Source organism: Dicentrarchus labrax, unplaced genomic scaffold, assembly GCF_905237075.1.
Source record: "Dicentrarchus labrax unplaced genomic scaffold, dlabrax2021, whole genome shotgun sequence".
Taxonomy (NCBI): Eukaryota; Metazoa; Chordata; class Actinopteri; family Moronidae; genus Dicentrarchus; species Dicentrarchus labrax.
The window spans coordinates 18,871,697-18,894,738 of record NW_026136720.1 but is presented as its reverse complement, the minus strand read 5'-3'; the positions used below and the strand labels follow the sequence as shown (position 1 = coordinate 18,894,738).

General features: G+C 42.1%; 1 protein-coding gene across 5 annotated transcripts in view; it reads right to left on the bottom strand.

The window, feature by feature from the left end:
- Positions 1 to 23,042, bottom strand: part of kcnq1.2 (potassium voltage-gated channel, KQT-like subfamily, member 1.2) — a 163,105-nt gene that overhangs the window by 28,758 nt on the left and 111,305 nt on the right. For 3 of the 5 annotated variants that reach the window (XM_051381522.1, XM_051381526.1, XM_051381524.1), the window contains one exon: positions 5,535 to 5,957. The exons of the other annotated variants lie outside the window; for them this stretch is intronic. In XM_051381522.1, coding sequence (XP_051237482.1) covers positions 5,742 to 5,957 — 216 coding nt within the window. In that variant the 3' untranslated portion in view covers positions 5,535 to 5,741. Of the gene's footprint in view, positions 1 to 5,534; positions 5,958 to 23,042 lie in introns of those variants that run through there. 5 annotated transcript variants of the gene reach the window in all.

Here is a 23,042-nt window from a genome sequence, read left to right as displayed (position 1 = left end):
TCACACGCCGGCACATGACAAGCCCTCTTCTGTTGAATCTGTGTCACCAACACACAAACTTGGCACTTGCCAGCCGTGCCCTCACACCTCATGCCAAGGAGGTGTCCGAACACTCAAAGCCACAAAAGAGCCAAGAGAGGCCTTAATCAGCCCTATTTACATCTCCCAACTGGAGGAGGGGATGTGCCCCATAATGTGTGCCAAGAAACAGACTTATATTTTTCTAAAGAAGAGCATGAAACTCATTAGTATCTACATGCCACAACAGAAGATGGCATGTGATAAAGCTCCCAGTCTGGATCAAACATTATAGCATTATAGTTATGTGGTATTTGTCACAACACATTTAACACAATTATTGTTCAATTATCATGTCTTGTGTTAAAATTTAAATTTAAAAATTAAAAATGGTTATCATATGGTTCCTTTGGTGCATGCATTTACCCACATACCACTAAAAACCCAGACATATAGATACACAGATAACACACACACCATGCTCCCCCTCCAACATATCGGGACTTGCGGAAATATAATAGAAGTCCTAATTCAGCTCATTTTCTTCCTTTTATGCAACATCTCTAGGACCACCATTCCAAATCTCTTGTCCCATTGCCCCTTTACCCCTCCATCATGTACAATTATGATAAAGACATTACCAGCTACCATAACATAGTTTGAGGAGTGACACATGTGTAGGAGCATTGTCCCACCGCTACCTCGAATTCAGCCTGTGGTGAACTAGTGAAGAGTGCTGCTCATTTATAGTGGGGGGCCTTCTTCTACGGCTGCATTTTCATGCTTTCAGTTTTCATTAAAACCACAAAAAGAGAACTGCAAGGGCCCCTCTGAGCTCGGGCCTTGGAAATTTCGCTACGCTAAACCACCATAATGTGCGCCTCGGTCCCACAAACATACTCGAGGGGGGCTCTTTGGTTGCCGTGTAATAAGTCCTGGCGTGGTAGCCTTGTAATTGGCCATAATTAAAAGGAGGCAGAAGGAGACGAGGATCTTCCTCTCAGCTTCAGCTGCCAGGCGGCAGGAAGTAGTAAAGACACGCTGTCTCTTCCTTTACTAGGTGCCACTCTGTCTTTCCCTTTGAGTCTCTTTTCTCCCTTTCTTCCTGTCACTCAGCATCTTTGTAAAGAGTATCTTTCGGGTCTCTGTTTGGAACCGCCATAGAGTGGAGGGGGGTGAGCTTGAGTGTGTAAAGTCTATCCCTTTTTATCCTTAAAACCCTTGCTGGCCTCACTCAAAGTGTGTGTGTGTGTGCGTGTGTGTGTGTGTGTGTGTGTGTGTGTGTGTGTGTGTGTGTGTGTGTGCTCAAGCATCTTTGTTTCTGTTCAGCCTGTAATTATTCAGTCTGCAGATGCTCCGTGTGTTTGTTGTCGTCTGGTTCCTGCTCGCAACCATGTCACTATCATGTCTGTGCAACTTTCATGACACTACACCACATCTATACAACCTGTCTTCACTCAGCAGGCCCATTACATTTAAGAGATGGGGAATTCACTTGCTCCATCTTCCACACTACGTTGGCATCAAGACCCCCACTTGGATAATGCTCTTTATAAAACACATAACAGGGTATGTATTCTTAGCCACACTTAAAGGTCGAGTGTGTAGAATTTTGTGGCATCTAGATCTGTAGTTACTGATTGCAATACCCTTGTCTCAACCTCCTGTTATAAGCGTGTAGGAAAAACGTAAAAGGCCCTATTTAAAAGTGGTTTGTCCCTTAAGGCCTATTATCGAAACATGGCGGTTTAATGTGGTAGATTCCATGGAAGAGGACCTACTATTTCTGTAGATAAAAACGTCTCATTCTAAGGAAACAAAAACACAACGATTCATATTTTTAGGTGATTGTACAAACATAAAACATACCTATGAATATTCAATTTCTGCCAATAGGTCCTTCTAAATGTTACTTACTGGACCCCTAAGTATTGTCGTTTCTCTAAACTAAATCCAACACAGAGCCATTTGTAAATGGGTTACCCTTTCAACTCAAAAACTCTAGTCAATTACACTGGACATAAGAACATGGAGACCTCCGACCCACAACTTTATTCATAAATGTCTGAACCCTTTTTTTTTTTGTAGATTCAGTGAGTAACAAAAACCATCTTTACATTTTTGCTTACTTAGGTCAATTTCAGCGTGTTTGTGAGGAGACAATATCCTGGAACTGAAAAAGAGGATGGGAAACACTAGCAATTATAGAACAAGAATAGGGTAATGTATAATTCAAACCTAATGCTGGTTTTCCATTCCCCACTAAGCATTTCTAATTTATGCCCATTATAGTATTCACAAAGTGATCATTTCTAATTTATAACGCCCTCAGTACTGTCTGTTCCAGGCATTGCATTGGTATCTCAGGCTCACCTAGCATCTGCCTCAGCACACTGCGGACAGAAGGGATAGTGCTGACGGGGCAGCGTTGAGCTTTTGTTACCTGAGCGTCAGTCACCGTAACCCAAAACAAGACAGCTGCTTGACTTAGCATCAAGCTGAAAGGAAACACCGAGGTGTGGATGGAGAGAGGCAGGGCGGGAGGGAGGGAGGGAGGGGAAAAGGGAAGGAGAGGTGGGCAGGGGAGGAGGACAAGTTCACTTGCTTGCCAAGTTCATATGCGTGATGCTGAATATTGGAGGCCTTGTCTTGAATAAACACAGTGTTGATAAAAAAAGTGTATTTAGAGATAGGGTGGCAAGAAATGTAAATGTTGCCCTGTTAATAGGTACAGTCAATGACATGGGTGCATTCAAAACCCCAAACAACAAGACTGTAGTATTTATTTATATGCAAACACAATAAAAAATTAATAACTCTGAATGTTATTAGACCTTATACAACCCCTTGTTCCAGTGACACAAAAACATTAACTCCATTTTAACTGCTTCTTGTTTCATCCAGCCCATAGGCACATTTCCACCTACGCTTCTGAACTCAAATGAACTTTGCAGACGTCACTTTCTCCTTTCTCCTTTCTCCTGATCTCCTCTGTTGTCAAAAGATGAAAAAATGAGAAGAGGTCAGGCAAGGCCCAGTGTCGGCCATATTTCCTGAGGCTCCGCCTGTGGTCTTCACAGCCAAAAACACACACGGACAGACAGTGGGAGGATTCTGCCTTGACCTTTCACCCCAGCTGGGCTCCCCCTGGGTCAACAGAGGGCATGTTGCCATCTCTGCAGAGGCCAGCACCTGGATCACTGGACCCATCCACAAGGGAAAGGGTGTGTGTGTGTGTGTGTATGTGTTCGTGCACGGCTTGGGGGAAGGGGGTCTCTGGGGAAATGAATCAGCCACTTAGTTCAGCCACCCGCCCCCTCACTTACAGAGCTCGCTTCAGCAAGACCCAAAGGTCAACTCTCACCCTTTCTCGCATTTCTCTGTCTCTTTTTGCCATTTCTCACTACCTCCCCCACCTCTCTCATCAGAGGTGAACAAGGAGCTATTTCAGAGTGATGTGAGAAACAGAGGTAGGTGCTGTGCGTGCATGTTTGTGTCTATATGTACATATATGTGTGTGAGAAATAGAGAGTGAAGGTCACTTTTGTCACCCTCCAACATCTGTCCTCCCAGCTAGACTTAACTTAAAAAATGGCAACATAAAAAAAAGCAGACATAGTAGATTTCAGAGAATATCAGTGGTATTCATATCTTAATTTATTCCTTGGCTTCCATTCAAGTCGAAATAACAGATGAGACTTTATGTGATATTCCATGCCTTTGTTGGTGGGTTCAACAAGACCAAAAGCAGTCAGCTGTAATTGTACGTCTGAGAGAAAGCTGTAATTAAGTATTTTACATTTTAGGAAGGTGTAGAGGGGAACGAGTCTGCAGCAGACAATCAAAAAGCCGGTAAGATCACCGTCTTAGAAGAAAAAACATTTTCTAATCTGCTTAAGAGCACTGTAAGCCTGTTGAAAAAAGGCGTCCAGGTAGCATATATGCACCTGGATAATGTGGATTTACACTGGAGATGGCAAATTGCTAACTTCACAAGGAATGCTTTGTCAAAATTACGGCTGTGAGCGATTATGGTAAAATATGCTGAGCAGCATGATACCCATTCAACAACCACTCTTTTATCAAGACACATACCTCCTTACCCTCAAAATGCCTCCCCCTTTGAAAGCGTGGTACAGTATATACTGTCAAATATAAAACCATGTAAAATGAGCTGGTATCAGTGTGTGGCAGTGTGTGCAATCATTTTCTATTGGTGCATTTAGCCTGTGCATGTGCATGTGTGTTTTTCCTGACAGTGTGTGCTGTAAATGTCTGAGCAGAAGAGTGCGTTTTTTGTGTGTGTAGTGCCCAAAGTGTACCAGTTCGGGCTATCTCTTACCTTGTCACCCTATACGAGAGCAATGCGTGCCAAAGGCAAGAGTGAGGAGTCAGATTTGTACAATGTATGACACTCATGCCCTCGTATCCCCCCTGCTGCAAAACGCCCACTGACGGAAAGTCGGCATTAAGCCCAACATGCCTCCACCGGGCATATCAACTCGGGGTGACACACACACACTCTCACATACAACAACAGAGACGCACACAGGCAATATACACAAAGAGAAACTGGAGGCACACACCCATACTCATGCACCTCAGGGCGGAGAGGAGAGAGAGAGGATACTGTTATGGGTGAGACAGACATAGAGAAGTTGATTTGTGAGTGAGAGTGTGTGGTTGGTGTTATGGCTGACATCTGGCTGTAAGAGAATCTGTGGCTACTTAGATGCCCGGGGGTCTGAGGCTGTTGACAGTCCCCCACTCCTTCCATGCCTCCTCCTGCCTGATGTCACAGACTTGATAGTGACAAGGCAACATGGCCTTTTCTCCAACTGAGACTTAACCACGGTCAGAGAAAATCAAGCACACACACATAAGTACTGCCAAAATGTCCTTATCAAATAATTTACTCCAATATACAGTCTTCAAACTGATAAAAAAAAAAATCGAGCCACTGATTAGATAAGCTCAATTGTTTTCACTTTCCCCAACAACCAGAGATATCTTTCATAGCTTCAGGAAAAGCCACATCAATCCTTTATATCAGATGAATTACACCTGCCTCAGGTACTTGAACATCTATATGAATGTAAACATGTACTATATGTATTGATAAGTTAATCCAAATTTTCCACTGTGGTCATTTTCTAAAGGGACATCCTCCTCAAATAATCTGGGTACAATGCACAGCAGAGTATAGTGAAAGTACAGTGAAACTTTAAAAAGATGTTTTCTCCCTAATACCAGTCTGAAAGTCTAACAATGTAATCATTAAGAAAGTGCTTCACATTGGGGAAATATTTGCATTTAACAGAAAACCAAGTGACTAAAGTATTTTCAGTATTTTCTGGGGACATAAGGACATAAAACTAAGGAGATTAATTTAAGTGAAATAAAAATCGTCAAAAAGCTTTATATATTCTCATCACAAACGTAATGTAAAAAGCCACAAGCAATAAACTATCAATAACCACTGACTTTATAGAGTACATTGATTTATTAAGCTGGGCATGTTTTGCAGTGCACACATCCAGAGGGAAGGGGGGGTGGGGGGTCACATTCACAACACTCCATCACACAGCAGAGGGCCAGAACTGGAGATATCATTGTGTGGCTCTGCGGCGTCCAGTTTCCAATCCCTTCCATTGCCTCAGAGCAGCAGGCCTGTGCAACTGGATCTGTCAGCCGGGTCCATCAGATAGCCACCATGGCTGTGTCTACCTCTGTCTACCTGTCAAAGCTGTGTGGCTGTCATCCAGCCAGTCAGGCAGCCATTGCTCGGCCACCGCCCCTGCCTTATCAGGATAATGAGCTGCATTTAGGTCCATTATGAGCAGACCCCGAGGACTTTCTCTGCTGCTAAGCGGGGGTCTTGTGCCAGTGATGGACAGTGGGAATGTGATACGGGGCTGGGCTGTGCTGCAAGAGCAGGTCTGCAGGGGATAGAAAAGAAGAAACATGTGCATGTGAATGCCTAAGGACAGTAAGATAGGAGGAGCAAATCCGCAGTAAGTTTACACCATTTCACATATTAATCATATTAAAATAGTCACTGTGAACAAACAGGAAAACTGTTGAGAAGACAGCTTACAGTACCCGACGGCAAGGATACTGAAGAAAACTCTCATCTCTGCCACAATTCTGTTTGTTAACAGGAATTACACTAAACTACTATTGATCCAACAAGACAAGTGATAGTAAGACAGCAGGGAGGTTTAACAAGACTCAAAGGCTGGAGCCCCTGTAGCAGTCCCTAGAGGGTGCATTGTTCATTACATCAACATTTTGGATGGAACACCTGGTACCTGCCCTTGCAGGAATAAAATATCGTGCTGGGACATTTACAAGATGTGTGTGATGTGTCTGGGCCTGAAACACGCCAAGCTGCCTTTGAGTCCATAGAGGAGCGTACATTGTAGCCAGTTCTCACCCAAAGTGCTCTGTCATTGACTGGCTCGTCAGACAGCACCCAATCATGACTTCCTCCGCGACAGCTCGGGAGCCGATGGATCAGCTGGAGGAGGGGATGATGGCCTCGCCTTACCCCGCGCTATGGGAGGAGGTGTGCTTCATTACTGACCACTGCCTCCACCTGCACAAGGTGGCGGTTAAGTCGCAGGATCTCCTCGACACCCCCCTAACACCACAGGGTCTCTTTGGTTTAGTCATTGCATCGATGCAAAAAGAAGGAGGATAAAGCCCTGAAGCTGTGTCTGCCAAGAAAGGCAACTTCTGTCACCCTCCAGCCGATCGCCAAACCTTCGCCCAGGCGGTGGTTTTAAAATTCCCAGGTTGCCCTAACCTCATGTGGCCCCCCCAATTATCCCTCCCAAGCAAAGTGGCTTCCAAGTATATATGGTGTGGCATGCATGCAATTTTTGATCTCAGAGACTTAAACAAGCACCTCAGAAAACACAAATACAGGATGTTAACGCACGTCTCCCTGCTGCATTTTCTTTTGGACTCTCTTTCAGCCCCACCTTTTGAACCACTGGAGCAAGTGGACTTGAAAATGGTGGCGTTAAAGATAGCTTTGTTGCTGTCTATTGCCTCCGCTAAACGAGTGGGTGAGATTCATGTTCTTTCAGTACACCAAGCACTTTTCTTCAGGGGATGTTAGGGTGACCTTACAACCTAAGGTTTTAGGGTCAAAAAAGTAGACAGGCCTACACAACCCGACACAACACAACACAACACAACACAAATACCTATTCATGCACAGAAATACAGAGATGACGAGCTAGACAGACATAACATTTTGCTTCCCTCTAGCTCTCTTGTTATATCTCACTCTCTCTCTCTCTCCCCCTTTCTTTCTCAGTCAGTTAACAGAGTTATAACCTATTGATTGTGAGCTCCGAACAAGCTCCTCTTTGTTTGTTTTTTGCTTCCACAAATTGCTTTGAGAACAAACCACATTAAAAAAAACAAAAAAACAACACCACCAGAGAGTGTGGGAAAACCTACAAAGCTTGTTCTGAGTGACACACACTCATTACCATCATCACACAGGATAATTAGTACAAGAGGGTTAAAAATAATGCTGCCATCAATCAAAACAAAGACTGGGGGGGTGGGAATAGGAATGAGTTGGTGTAACCTGACTGCGCCAGATGGTTTGTTACACAGTTGTCATTGTAACCTCTTTGGTAAAGGGGAGGCACTTTCGAAAAATACTTGGCATGTGATTGGATGAACCACCTGTTTATCAGCGTCTAGCATGGGCATTTTCCATGACACATCTTTTCCTTCAAAAAAAACTTCAGTGCCACTTTTTGCTCTTCTTTCAATGAAACAGTTCTCTCCAGTGCTTATATAACTGACACTAGCAGAATCTATGCTAACCCTTTTTAGCAACCCCACTGTTGTTTTTAAGCAAACAGTCACTTCTCCCATACGTCATCACACACACCTACCATTAAACCACCCTGTTAGCTCAGGCTGTAGCTGCCAGTAGTTCCTCAAAGGATGCTGATTGGTTTGAACAACTGTAGTTCAGACACAAACGCATATAGTGAAGCCTGGCAAGATGGAATCTTCCGTGATATTGTGATTTCGTGATCTGGCCTCGCAAGTTAAGAGGGGAAGACTCGACTGGTGAAAGGAAGAAAGGGAGCAAAAGTGGCGCCGAAGACAAGTCAGCAGAATGAAGCCCACAGGAACTGTGAGTCAGGGACAGCAGTAAGTATGCTTATAAAAACGGGTGGGAATAACACACACATGCACACAGAAATATAGACACAAAGACACACATACTGGTTTGCAATGACCAAACTGATTACACAAATTACACAAATGAACACACCTGTGCCCATTCCCAGGGGAGACATGCACACACGTATTGCTCCTTCCACACAGTGCACTCAAACATTACAGCAGCCCAAAAATCACTACCACATAAAGGCGCTCTAAATACAGCAACAAGCCATATTTTCCATGTTCTGGTCTATTTAGCTTGATGTGATTCATCCAGACATCTCTCTGCAAACTACTCCAGTTTTATTGACATTGCTTAAGTTTACTGTTCAACAAACAAGGATGGTGAAAGTTCACTGAAAATAGGCCTGAAGCTGCGTTGGGTCTGTTGTGACCTCATGACTAATTCAATGCAGCAGTGACATTGGATATTTCTCAAGATGGGGACCGTTGTGCCAGAACAACTCTGCAGAAAGCCTGTACAGAGATTAATGATTTATTGGCCATCGAATGGTTAATGGCTCGCAGTGTTTGTCAGTGCAACCTTATCTGCTATGATTGCAGCCCGCTCGGTTGATTGCTTTGCATGAGTTTGACAAAATACCCATAGGCTCAGTTTCTTACTCTCTGTCTCTTTGCGGTCTTGATGACTTACAGCCGGATTGATATTTTTATGGATATAAACAAGCATTCTAATGCAATACTATTAATAATGCATCCCTTACTCTGTCCTCATGTCAAACAGATTTATAGTTATAAACAATTCTTCCTTTTGTGGTGGCTTTTTAAATTCATTTTAAAACAATGGAGCATAGTTTAGCTTTTAAGAAGTAGCAAAAGCAAACAGTAGTTTGGATTGATTGGCGCTTGTTTGTTGGTCAGAAGCCTGATGACTTGAAGGGTGCGCTGCATGGTGTGTTTTCTTGGCTTTGTCTGCTGGAAAGAGTAATTGTACCAGTCTTAAGTGTCCCGTTTTTTACGAGCTGCATTAGTGTTTTCCATCAAGCTGCAATTACGGGCTATTCATACACAGGGCAGGCCCTCCTCAGCCAGCGCTGCTTGGTATTTTCTGGGAACGTCTAGCAGACACAAGTTATCTATTGATATGCAAAGCTTATACGCTTTGGTATGCAAACATACATGAAGTGTAGATCTATAGGGACTGGCGAAAGAACTGCAGATCTCATGCAAATATGGACTTGTGTCCACTGTTGAACATGAGCAAACTTAGGTTAGGCTCACAGCAAATGTCTGTGTGTGGCTTACTTATAGGGTTGTTCAAAATTGTTGCTAAGCAATATTTTCAGGTGATACTGCTAAAAAGGAGGAAGGTCCCATATGTATTTTATTACCTGCTGGAAATGTGTTTCTAATGCACATAGTGAATCATCAGTCAAAAACCACCCCTAATACCAAAAAGGTTACACCACTTACAAAGTACGCCAATAATTTACCTATATACTATGGTCTTATAGCAGCAGTCGCAGCCATGTACTTATAAACCACACCCTTGTGCTACGAAATGCTTACATATCAAAAAAGCATCCCATCTGGTACATCACGATGCTCTTCTCCCCTCACAACCACAGTGGGACTAGGAATTTCAACCATTCCTATAAGGCCTAAATGAGCTTTCCATACAGGGAAAAAGAGCTGATGCTGGTTCGGTTAAGGTTAGTCAAATCAAGTCTTTAGGTTTTTAGGGTTATGGTTTTCTGGGTTCATCATCCTGTCTTTACTGCCTCCTCCATGTGTACATGGTATTTCTCAACCATTCCAATTTGAACAATAGGGGTAATTAAGAGGATTTTTAAATAAGAGTTAGTTAACCATATGAGCTTATCAGGTCTCTTACCACACTGTTAGCACTGTGTTCCTCTAAAAAATATAAAATTTGTTTTAATTGTAGTTAACAGTACGTGCCTTTTTGGTTACGGTTTTAGATCTTATATTTTATCTGATCACTGACAAATTCACAACAGGATCACCATGTTCTCTTCCTTCATACTTACAGTTATGCGCTGAATTATTCCTCAATTATTCCTAATTTACAAAACAGTGTTGTTTAATGTATGTTTCTTTTGAGTGGTGTTTTTAGCACACACATTGTTTTCTTTAGGCTGTTGTTGTGTTTTATGGACTGAGAAACTCCTGGTTGGGAAGCCTAGCAGTAGTCAATGAATAACAATTGTTAAAACACAATAAAAGCCCTACTCTGTCACTCATACAGCCTGAAAGCCATATAATCACAGACAACAGATAAGATTACTGAGTCTATTTCTACTCTAAAAGGCCACGTTTTATATGCCTTTGTTTCTGTCAAGTATTGAGTTTTTCTCAAATTCTTTGTTATGGTCAAAGACCTGACTTCTTATTTTCGATGATTAGATTAATTACTATATAACTTGCAGCTCTATTGCACTGTTTCATTGCCCTGTGCTGTTTAATAAATTACCAGAGGCACTAAAATTGGATGATATTTTAAACTTTGGCCACTGCCTCCCACACTGAAGTGGGTTTTTATGTTGCTATAAATGTTGCTCATGATAGCAGGGGAGCAGGATCTGGTGCTGCTGACCACATGTTCGCGTGGCTGGTTAATGTTTAACCCATTCGACTAGTGCTGTAGGGACAAGAGATAACCTGCTTTGTTAGTTGTGTCCAGACCCCCTCTTTGATGCCCCTGAAGCAGACCTCAAAGTAGCCGCAACAAAAGCTGACTGATCAAAGGCTTTGTGCCAACGCACATCCTATGCAAAGAAGTTGCACTTGAACACACAGTAATGAGTGTAGCAGATGACCAGCTGACCAACAACATGAACATACGTACTATGCTAAATAAGTAGGAAATTACTAGTCACTTCACATTGTCAGCCTCTGATTCTTGGTTGTGGAGGAAAGAAATAATAGAACCCCCCCCCCCCGACAAAAGCCAATAGTCAGCCACCAAAGCTTAGCTAGAGAGCTGACTATCCTTTTGGTGTGTCTGGGCCCTCAGTGACAAGAGCAAGCTTTTTTCTGCTACACTAGATTTTGGGACATTTGGCTTGGACAGGATGGGCTGTACTATGGGAAAATCTTAACATACAACTACTAAAGTGTGGGAAAATGCAAGTGTTACCACATCATTCATTTCATGGCAGTGTCACAAAGTCTGATAAACCTTTACTGATATTTTATGGTCTATCATTAAAGACTATACATTGAAGAATGCAGCCCGAAAGAAGTTTTATTTTAAAATCTTAACTCATCAGTGCAGTTTCACTATGTGTGTGCTGCTCATTGGAATAAACCGACGTGTAGTATCAAGAATGTGTAGTATATTGGGGCTCATACCTTCTGCTTCTACTAAGGCACTTTGGGAGGAGGGAAGTTTGGGAGGAACTGGGAGACCACTCATCCTACTTCTCTAATATTTAAGCAATGTGACTTGCAGCACTTCATGTGAAATGCTTTTTATAATTATTCTGATATTAGTCATTTGGTCTAATGAAAGTCTTTGGTTTACTGTAAGGGAGATGTGTCTACTACACATATGCTGTTCTTTATCAGGTTTACTTCCCCAAATGCCTCTGTGTTTGTCTGTCTGCTTCTCTGTGAGAGTGTGAGAGAGGATATTTGTGTACGTGTTTGTCAGCTTTTCTCCTTGAGGCCTGTCACACTGCATCTTGTGATACAACAACCACACATGCGTGATTGCATGCCCAATGCAGGCATGACTCAGCCACCTTTTGACAGGCATTAGCAGATCTGCTCGAATTGAGCTGCATGTGGTTTCACTTTAAGGCTCCTTACATGGCGTGCATCAAACACAATACTGTGAACTGGATGAGTGGATTTACGTTAAGGTGTGTGGTAAATCTCCATGTGCAAAACTGGTGGTGAGTGTTTGTATACGTGTGTGTGTGTATGTGTGTGTACAAGCATGTGTGTGTGTCCTCCAGTAGAGGTGACCACTAATGAGCAACTATAGCAGAGTGACCCTGTGGTCTGTGGAGAGAGCCAACGTGCTGTGGCTCAAAACCCGCACACACGCATGCGTGTATGAATATTCACTTATAGGTCAGTCTGTGTGTGTGTATGTCTCTGTGTGTGTTTTTGTGTGGAAGTGTGTATCATGATGACCACCACCCCCTCATTACCTCCATCATAGCTGGAAACAATCAGCCACTCTGCCCCAGTAGTAGGCCAGAGTCAGGCGTTGCAGACCTACAGACCTAGCATTAGAGAAGCCTCGATCACCACAGCCTGACTGGCCTCAGATTGGATCCAGCTTTCCAAACTCTGGGCAGCACAATCTCAAAAACCCAAATCAAAATAGCCTTTTTTTCCCCCATTTCAACCATGCTGGATGCCTAGACACAAAATCTATTGATTATCGTATATTGTCAACATATCACTATTAACAGATTATTATTAATATATTTTGTAAATGTTACTAAAGCATGGGTGCCTTAAGTGCACACTAATGTTTAGCCATTACTAGATATATGTATTGATTATATTATGCATTTTTATACAAGGCTTAAAAAGTGATGGTAATGATTTTTCTACCTTGAATAACAATTCTTGGTAAAGTTTTCTAAGCAAATTCATTTAAAATCTAGTACCTTGTTTCAAAACTGTTGCTATACCATAGAAGACATGGGTAAAGGTTCCTCTGTTCACAAATGACTAAGATTTTAATTATCTAAACCATAACACTAAGGGGCAAATTTACTAACCTGTGACTGTGTCCAAATGTTAATGTGTGCAGGTGACTGTTGTTGAGTGACTGATTTGTCTTGATCTCAGAATCAAATTACACTTAATCCACTATAAATGCAGTGAGACAGAAATGTTGAGACTAGGATAAACTAAAATGTCATTCTTAACTCACCTGTCTGCTTTGAACCTCTAGGTTGCAACAGAAGGTAAATTCACATCCCCTTATGATGTGCCACCAAATCTGTTTATATGCAGCGCTGTAAAAATGGTGCTATACCACGTTTGTTCACCACAGTTTTTGATTGATGATATAGAAATGAATTTGCATTGTTTTTCTGAGATATAGAGATTTTTACCCCCCAAAACATTTAATTACTAAAAATGTATTTTTTATAAAATAGTAAAATCCCTATCTTCTCCTGTTTCATCTTTTATTTCCACAAGTAATGATAATATGACATTTATCAATTATTTGATTACATCACATCACCTACAGACTATTTCCTGGCTTCTTTTTTTTTACCACATTACCACTGTGCCACAACATGGTGGAATACCTTGCTAAAACACACATCTTTTTTGGGGGGCTTTTCATACCTTTATTATGATAGGACAGGTTAACATTGACAGGAAAGGGGGGAAAGAGTAAGTCGGGGCAACATGCAGCAAAATGCTGCAGGTTGGAATCGAATCCAGTCCGCTGTGGTAAGGACTCCTGGGCTGCCATGCGCCCCATAATAATCTTTTTGACGCAGAAATTACCTTCTATACTTGCAGTTGTTATTTATACGTACATATACATTTAAAATGGTATATTTTAAATTCCTTACACTGATGTTTTAATTCCCTGCGGAGTGACACATTTCCTGTTGGCATCTGTGAACTCGTATGAGGTGCAGATGTGTCAGTCAAGACACAATCCACTTGTAGTACACAGTTGTACTACAGCACATTCCTGTCCAACAGCTGATGAGGAATCTCTGAGGTAAACCAAGGCCCACGTGACCAAGAAACTCACATGCACACAAGTACACAAACCTATACTCAACTGCACAGAAAATGATATTTTAAATGCTAAAATGTACAAAATACATGTGTGCATACATGCATGCTCAGTCACAGAGAGGGTAAGAGATGCCTATGCACACATAGACACATACACACACACTGGGCAAGGGACAGTGAGAGCAGGCCAGGCTGTTATTCTAGTGCTGGCTGGCTGAGTTGACCGTGTAATCTCCAGGGTGGAGTCCATATTGGGTTTCTAGGCAATTCACTGTTTTTGGCCTGCTTGTTTTGTGATTTAGCTAAAGAGAGAAAAAAGAGTGAGAGAAAGAGAAAGGGAGAGAGAAAGAGGACAACAACAAGTGTGGGTTGTTTTTCTTTCTGCCCAGCATATTGTTGATGAGTTGTAATGCAGTGTAATACAAGTGGTGGTTAACCTCAACATCCAAGAGAAGAGAGGGAGCGGGAGTGAAGAAGGAAAAGAAAGACAAAACAAAAGAAGCAAGGGAAAAAGAATAAAGAAAATGAAAGAAAAAAGAGAGGAGGCAAAACAAAGGAGGAGACAGATATAGAGACAAGCTTGAGGGGGTGGGTGGGTTGGTCTGAGAAACTTGTGGAAAACAAAGTTGTCTGGTGGTGTGACCACACCCGCTGTGCATTTTGTTTACAGTTATAGTGAGAATGTGGTATGAGGACCTATGGTGCACGGTGACATGACGGCTCACAACTTGCAACAGATACCATCTGTCACTGTTGAGCAGGGCTGATAAGACTGTCAAGACTGTCATTGTCAAATGCCTTCACTAGCAAATAGCTCTTTATCACACTGATTTAAAGGAACAGTACACTCATTTTTCCCCCTTTATATTTTGTTTCCTCATTTATACAGGTTAGTTTGTGAAACAAATCCGGTGATTTTTTTTCATTTTGAATTACGGCAGACACATGTTAATGTTTGTTTAAATGTAATTAAATTGAATATTATAATATATAAGCAAATAATATACATATTTTCTTTTTAAAAAACAGTAAAAATACACTTGTTGCTACATGCAATTCTGTCTTCTTTATGCATTCATATCCTTCAGATTAAAGCTTCCACAGAGTCTGAAAAAGTATCAAAAGGTGTGCAAATAGTGAAACAATTAGTTGGTTAACCAGTCCTAATCCACTGGTGAATTGTACGTATTTTTTGATAACTGATCAAACATTGAAGTCATTTATCGAGTACAAATGTAAAAAATCCAATGGTTTAAACCTTTCAAATGTTGCAGAAGACTGTTGGTTAGACTCAACAATTAATTGAAAAATTAACATATGAATTTAAAATGAAATGAATCCCTTGTTTGACAACTAAGAATTAAAAACACAAATTAAAACCTAATTACCTCCAAGTAAAACCTTAGTTGCGTGAGGGCTAAGAAGAGATTGTTTTGATATTTTGGCAGCCATCTGCCATAGCATGCTGTCATAGCAATGGCAGCACAGTCTGAGCGGCTGGTGTGACAGACGACAGACACTGAGCTGGCTGGCGAGCCCATGAGGGGGGGCTACCAAAGCACACACAAACACACACAGCACCTGCATTCCCACAGTAGTCCAAGTCAACAGTCACAGCCCAGGCCCCTCCTCACCATTATCAAGGGACGGGGTGAGTGTGTGCTGGGGGAGGGGGCAGGAAACCCTTGGAGAGTCAGATGGAAGGGAGTGATTTAAGCTCTTCTCCCCTGGATGAGGGAAGCTGGAAGGGCCTGGAGCAGAGGTGGGAGTAAGAGCAGGAGGGGGGGAGTGAGTGATGGAGGGGGGAGAAGGGTCAGAGGAAAAGGGAGGAGAGCCATCCAGCTGAGACAGCAGATCTCCACTGAGGCCCAGTGCCAATGTCAAGGTGCTGAGTGAGCTGTACAGGGAGCTCCCAACACACATAGAGGCTTACACTCGATTTGAAGTCAAAAATAACACATGCATAAACACACTACTCACTTGCCTTCCTGCAAAATTCAATAGTGGACACACACAAACATATGCACACTCCGTCTGATGCAGGCAAACACACACACTCTATTGCACACAATCTCTCTGCTCTCAAGTGCCCTCTAGTCCTTTTCCCTCCAGAGGAAACTCTTGTCGCTTCCCTCTTCACCTCTCGAGTCACACACAATCTCCTGTCAGCTGAGACAAACTGACAGGATAAGACACACAGTTGCACAAACGGCCAGAATGGGCTCCATTGTGCTCTAATTACCAGGACTGCTGAGATGCCCTTTGACCCCCAGACACAGGCTGTTTGACCAGTGGTGGACTGGTGGGAATGACACTCTTGACCGACACTGACCTTTCGATGTTCGCTTCTCACCACAAGCTGCTCGGGAGTGCACTTGATGTGTCTGTGTGTTTTTGTCTGTGTGTGTGTGTGTGTGTGTGTGTGTGTGTGTGTGTGTGTGTGTGTGTGTGTGTGTGTGTGTGTGTGTGTGGGAGTTTCACAAGTGCACATGCAGTGATTTCAGCAAAAAATGAATAATGCAAAATACACTTTGTTTTGGAGGATTTTTAGAGCAACTCCTGTGCTGATTACTTAGTTAATATGACTACTTGATCATACACCTTCAAAGTAGCATCTATGAGAACATAAGACACAGCAGAATATCTTATCTATTCCTTATCACTCTGACTTTTGTTCTGTCTCTCCAGTCTTTAGTCTTTTCTAAAAACTCCTCTATGTGTGAAGGAAGAGACATATCCCACTCAGCTTGCCCTTCTGTTTCGTTCTTGTCTCTGTTTGAGGTTTGCTGCAGCCCTTTATCTGCTCTGCTTATCAGGCTGACTTAAGCTCAGACACTCCTGGCCTCCCCTCTTCTTCAGCAGTATGTCATGGAGGAGGAGACATACAGTATCAAGATCTCTAGACTAATGTCTGTGTCTCGCTCCGTCTCTATCTGCCTGTCTGTCTCTATCTCTGTGTGTGTCTCGGTTTCTATATACCATTGGAATGAGAGTGAATGGATGTATCAAGATGTCTGCTGTGCGTACAGAGTAACAGCTGATCTGAATGTTTGTCACCTTGTATATATGTTGAAGGAAGTGTTTGTGAATACTTCCGTTTGGTTGTCTGTCTTTCACTAATCATCTGGTGTAAAAACTAGTGTACAAAGACGGACAGTCAAAGGTAGTGACTAGCTGGTGAACATAGTGGAGCATTTTGCAGCTAACCAGCAGGCAAGTTGCTGCCTTAAAATATTAAAAGTGGAAGGAGTGGGTGTTCATGATGTTGCTTTTGTACCCACTTGACCTATGTCGAAAGATTCCTGGAAATAAGGTCCTCAGCAAGTAAATGCACAGATGTCATAGGCTATATCCAATCAGGGACCAGCAATAACACTCCTGAACCACAGTAGACAATGGAAATCACTCCTTATAACTAGAGCTTCTTGTACTTTTTTCCAGTGAGATCACTACGTCCAAGGGTTTTATGGCTGTAAGATGCCAACAAAGACAATAAAACATTAGTTTCAGGTAAAATGTGAGACTTGGCAGGTATGCGAGTTATGATATGGCTTAAACTCTATTTACATTACTCGAGACAGGATAGGCTGCACCGCCTGCAGCCGTACTATCAGATGATAGCTGCATGACAAACACAGGGTGACGGGACCTATTTTGATAGTCAGCATTTAAAGTGTTGTATATTGCATACAGGGTATACAGGTCCCATTGACGGACCCATCCACTGATTCAGCCTCAAATAACACCTTCCTGATTTTATCCATTGTACCGTATGAGACTAGGCGAGGCCTGTATCCTGTGTGGACTACAAAGTTAATTGCAGACAATTGAAAGGTGTGTCGCTTTAATTGTTCTACAGGGAAACACAGGGCCCAGAGGTATAGAAAAACACCCACCATTATACACCCATAAAATGATTAGTCATTTACTGAAGAAAAAAAACTATGGAATACAGACAAGCTTATTAAGTGTTTTGCAAAAATCTGACGCCATTAAAGCAAATGGTAGCCGACAGGAGACTGGGCATAGAGTGTATGGAGCAAGTCGGGCAAACACATAGGTGTACACACACACACACACACACACACACACACACACACACACACACACATGCCATGCTTTACTGTGGGCACTAGCAACCCCACTGTTGCCTGAGGGATGTGTCTGGGCACAGAGTACCATAGGGCCAATGTCTGAACCACAAGTGGCCCAGTCAACTCTTTACACAGTCATAAACACGCCTGCATTAGTAACAGCTAGTTAAAATCATTCCATGAACTAAGGCGCTAGCCTGCTACGGCACAACACCCTGCTACAATAATAAAATGTACCTTATTTTATTTTTAATCTGCTCCTGTATAATGGGATGGCAATGTTAAGTCGATCCACCGCTTTGGCCGAGACGGAAATATCTCAGAAACTACTGGATGGATTGACATTCAGTTTTATAAAGGCAATCATGATGATCTTACTTTCCTCTGACTTTTAATCCAGTCAAAATCTTTCAAATACATTGGTTTATTAACAAATGCCTGCAAATCTAACGACATTCCAATCAGCCGCATCTGAATTAATTAGTTAATTAGTAGCATGCTAACAAAAAAGTAAGATAGTAAACATTAGACATAGTAAACATCACCAGTCTTGCATGCTGACATTCTTATTTAGAGTAGCCTCATAGTAGAGTTTGTAGACCTGCTCCTTTGCTTGTGTGAGGTATTTTGTAACTTTTTTTTTTTTTTTTTTTTTTTTTTAAAAACTACCCTACACATTTTAAATTCATGTATCTAATACAAGTAGTAATACCTGAGCAAGGGTTAATACTAAAATTATATTTTTCTTACTATAAAGGAATACAAGCATGTTTTTCTACAAATGCCTTTTCAGTACCCAGACCTGGGTATAGCTGAGTCTTCAGCACCCACCCCCTGAGAGGTAGATGTGCCAGAGTCGTACTTTGGCATGATGGGAAACTAGCCAAACTAAAGGAGCTATTACAAGTTTGATGGGAATGAATCGCAGTATGATAAGCTAAATTAATGTTTCGCTTACCACAGCCTTTATTTACAGATTTATGGAGCTTTATGGGCGCATGTTGGTTGATTAGAAGAGATACACACAAACGCAAAACCCACACATACAGGCCCTCCATCCAGTATTAGACATGCATACGTTTAATAATCCCCATTACATGTTCCCCAGGTACCTGCTTAACTTAATAGCAGTGACATTTACACTCATGGTCTCTGGAGTAATTTACACAGCTTGGTATTATTTGCAGCTGTTTTAACGTTCCATGCAGTATAGACCAATTTAACAGCACTCAAAAGTAGGGTGGCACCAGGGCTACTTAGCACTGTGTATTAGTAAGACTACAGGTCCCAATAAAACACAGACCCCTATTTCATGAACTGTATATTGACCCCCTCTTAACCTTCTTAAGTAAGCTCACACCTTCCTGCTGATAATGAACTGGTCCATGTAGGAGTATATTAGTGGTCAGGTCCAACCAAAAGTAGTAGGGGCGCTGGGCCAAGACAATAAAATATATGTGCAAAAAATATATCCCAGGGCCCTGCAAAACTTGGGCAATTAAAATGGAAATGTAGCATGGGTATTTACATCCAACGAGCAAGCCCACAGTGGGTGCTAGAGAGAAGCAGAGAGAGACCGGGAGAGAGAAAGGGGGGAGAGAGCTGATGAGAGACAGTGGCAGTGTACAACATGATTTAGATGCTGTGAGTGAGACTGCAGACCTATAATCCTGAAGGCACAGAACCAGACAGAGACAGAGGAAAGAAGAAGGGGCAAGCTCAGCAGGCAGAAAACAGGGAGTGAGACTGAAAGAGTGCTAGAGAGACGCAAAAGCAGAGGGAGATAGAAAGCAAGAGAGACTGTGAGATGGAGAGCAAGCAGCCAGACATGCAGGCAGACTGTCCGTCTCTGGTTTGTGGGAATGCGGTAAAGACACAGTAGTAGGCAGGGTCCCGGCTCTGAAATTAGAGAGTGGCGCTAAGAGAAGGGAGCCAGAGCCAAGGGCCGTCTGGGAGCTGCCAGGGGCTGCATCCCCAGCGCACTGCCGAAACATGATTTACTGCTGGACTGCACTACAAAAGCACACCGCTCCTGGTGCACTATCTAACTCACAGCAGCACACCACTCGTTGCATGCTATCGAGTTCACAACGCTATAAAGATACCACATCAACGGTGGGAAGTGTCGACGTGAGAAAGACCAGTTCAGCTTGGTACTCTATAGGCTGGTGCAGTGAGTCAAAGGAAAAGCTGCTGGATCAGGATCAAGGCTGAACAAAGCAAACAAATAGTGTTTTAAATTGTTTTTAAACTATTTGTTTGCATTTGTGTGAGTGTGCTGCAACAGGTACGAGAAGATGGAAAACAATATTCGATGTTTGGAGGTTTATCAGACAACACAACACTGCACAGTGTATTATACCTGGATGTATGCTTGTATACACAATTTATTACCAGATGTTGTACCTGTATTGTACTCACTGAAATTAATGGGGCTGCATTTCCATAGAGTATTGTCAGTCCAACTATTGTCAGTCCAAACCTGACTGGCATCGGCAGACTAATTTGCAAATGTAAATTTCTACTTACTTATATGTACTACTGAACAATACATTTGCAAATACTCAACAGTACATTGGCAAATGCAAATTAGTCTGGAACCTCTCAGTTCCCCTTATTTCCAAGGGGCAGTCTGCACATTTCCATATGTGCAGACTGGATGCCATTGAATAGACCTACAACCAATCAGAGCAACAAGTGTGACATAGCGCTGACAGACACATGCAAGCTGGGGCAGTGCTTGGTCCGTTTTCAGCATCATCCTGCTTACACAATTTTTCAAATTACTGCCACACTGGTACACTACAATGTGTTTCTGAAAGCATTCAGCAGTAAGAGAATCTTGATTCCTATTTGATCAGCGTGTGACGTGATTTTCTTAAATGTGGGTCAATGACGCTCTTCTGTCAAGCATCGTATAGAACCTGCTCCATATTAACTAAACGGTTGTTGATTGGTCCGACCAGATCAAGGACGGGTGAAATTCAGTTTGAATCGAAGAGTGGCCTAACTCATGATGTTTTATTTGCTCTGGCAGATGTGTCCAAACATGAAGTAATGCAAATGTCTGTAAGCAAAACACTGAAAGCCCAGCTCCAGGGACTGTTGTTCTGTAGAGGACAATGACCTCTGATCTCCTTGTGGCAGGGGGACAGTGAAAAGAAAATTTCCCTTTAAGGATGAATAATATGTTTCCCTCAGTGCCAACCTGCACCAAGAACACAATGCAACACAAGCATGTTTGCACAGATCTACAACTTTCATCCAGAGAATTGTACATTCACTGGCAGTTCAAAGAAGCTGCAGAGGATTCAGAGAACTATATTTAATCAGAAAAGAAAAACAGGGGGAACTGCTTGGTTGTTGTATGCTGAAGCTATTGCAGGTCAAGTTCAGACACGCAGGGAGATTCTGTATGTGCTTGTCTGCAGCATGGGGCAGTAAAAGCACGGCCGTTTCAGTGAATGCTGTGTGTTCCAGGATTTGTGTGTGTGTGTATGTGTGTGTGTATGTGTATGTGTGTGTGCATGTGTGTCTGCATGCGCTTCCTTTGCCAAGTTTCCTCTCTTTGTTTAGACCGGCCCGGTCAGTCCGGCTCCCCGCTGAGCACGCTGCAGCCAAATACACACATATATCAAAACACTGCACAACAACTGACAGGGTGCTCTCTGGGGCAGAGAGGTGCTGGGAATAGGAGCAAAGGGGAGGTTAGAGAAAGACAGAGATGTGTCCATACAGAAAAACAGAAAGTGAGGGTGAATGGAGAACTAGAAAGATAAAGAACTGTTGGACAAGGGGAGGTGGGATGGCAGCAGACTCACCCTTGATAGCAGAAGGGCAGGAAAAGGACAGACAGTGGGTCACTATGACCATCACTCTCATTACAGAAGGAAAGGGACAGGGCCGAGTAATATGCAGAAAAGTAGCGGAATTAATAGTGCGACACCAATGACCCCAGAGGAAGGGAAGGAGGAGGGAGGAAGGCAAATGTACAGTGTGACAACTACTGGGTACATTGATCATTTTATAATGGAATAATGTTTAAATTAGCCCAGTATACAGGAATTTGATGTTATATACATTTATACATTACTCTAAATAACAAAGTAGGGCTGCAGTTAATAGGAATGTTTCATCTTGAAACCCCTTGTACCCAAATATGCAATTTACTGCACTGAACTCAATAAGCATGAGACCGATACTTAAAGGTGTAACATTTAGGAGGATTTATTGGCAGAAATGGAATATTCATAGGCGTATAATCACCTGAAAATAAGAATTGGCATGTTTTCGTTACTTAAGAATGAGCTTTTTATATCTAGAGGAACCACTATGTTTCAACAGTAGCCTAGAGCAGACAAACCAAACACTGGCTCTACAGAGGGCCTTTTTTCGTTAATGGCAAATTTCACTTGAAAGGTGAGCGTTATTCAGTTGGGTGCAATCTTCAACTTCAATAAATAAAAATAAATAAAACTTAAAAAAAAAAAAAGTTATTCATAACAACAGTGCACCTAATATTGTTTTTTTGCATCTTTAATTCCTTTTTATACAGCACAAACCAGTCCGTTTAGTAGACACGATTGTGATACCGACATAATGTATCTAAAAAAGATTGAAGATGCCTACTGCAGCTTTAAATGAATCTGAAAAACAACCCTTTTCCCTAAAATTCAATTGAGCATGACATCAGAACAGTGGAAAACCCATTGAATAGTCTGAAGCGTCTTTCAAGTCCAAAGACTTTAAAAATGTCTTTAAAAACTTTTAGATCTCTGTATGTGGTTTGTAACATTATGTTTAGCTTATTATAGTATTACTTGGTTTCAATTAAGAATAAATATGTGTTTGATTGCTTTGCATTAATTCTGTTGCAATTGTAAAATTAAAAGATTTTTGCAACGAAAATAACATCAAAACTACAGCCACAGATAATACCCCAGGCACTAAACAGTAATAGTTCCTTTTGATGTGGGCTTAACTTGTTCAGGGTGCCAATTTCCAAAATCGAGAAAA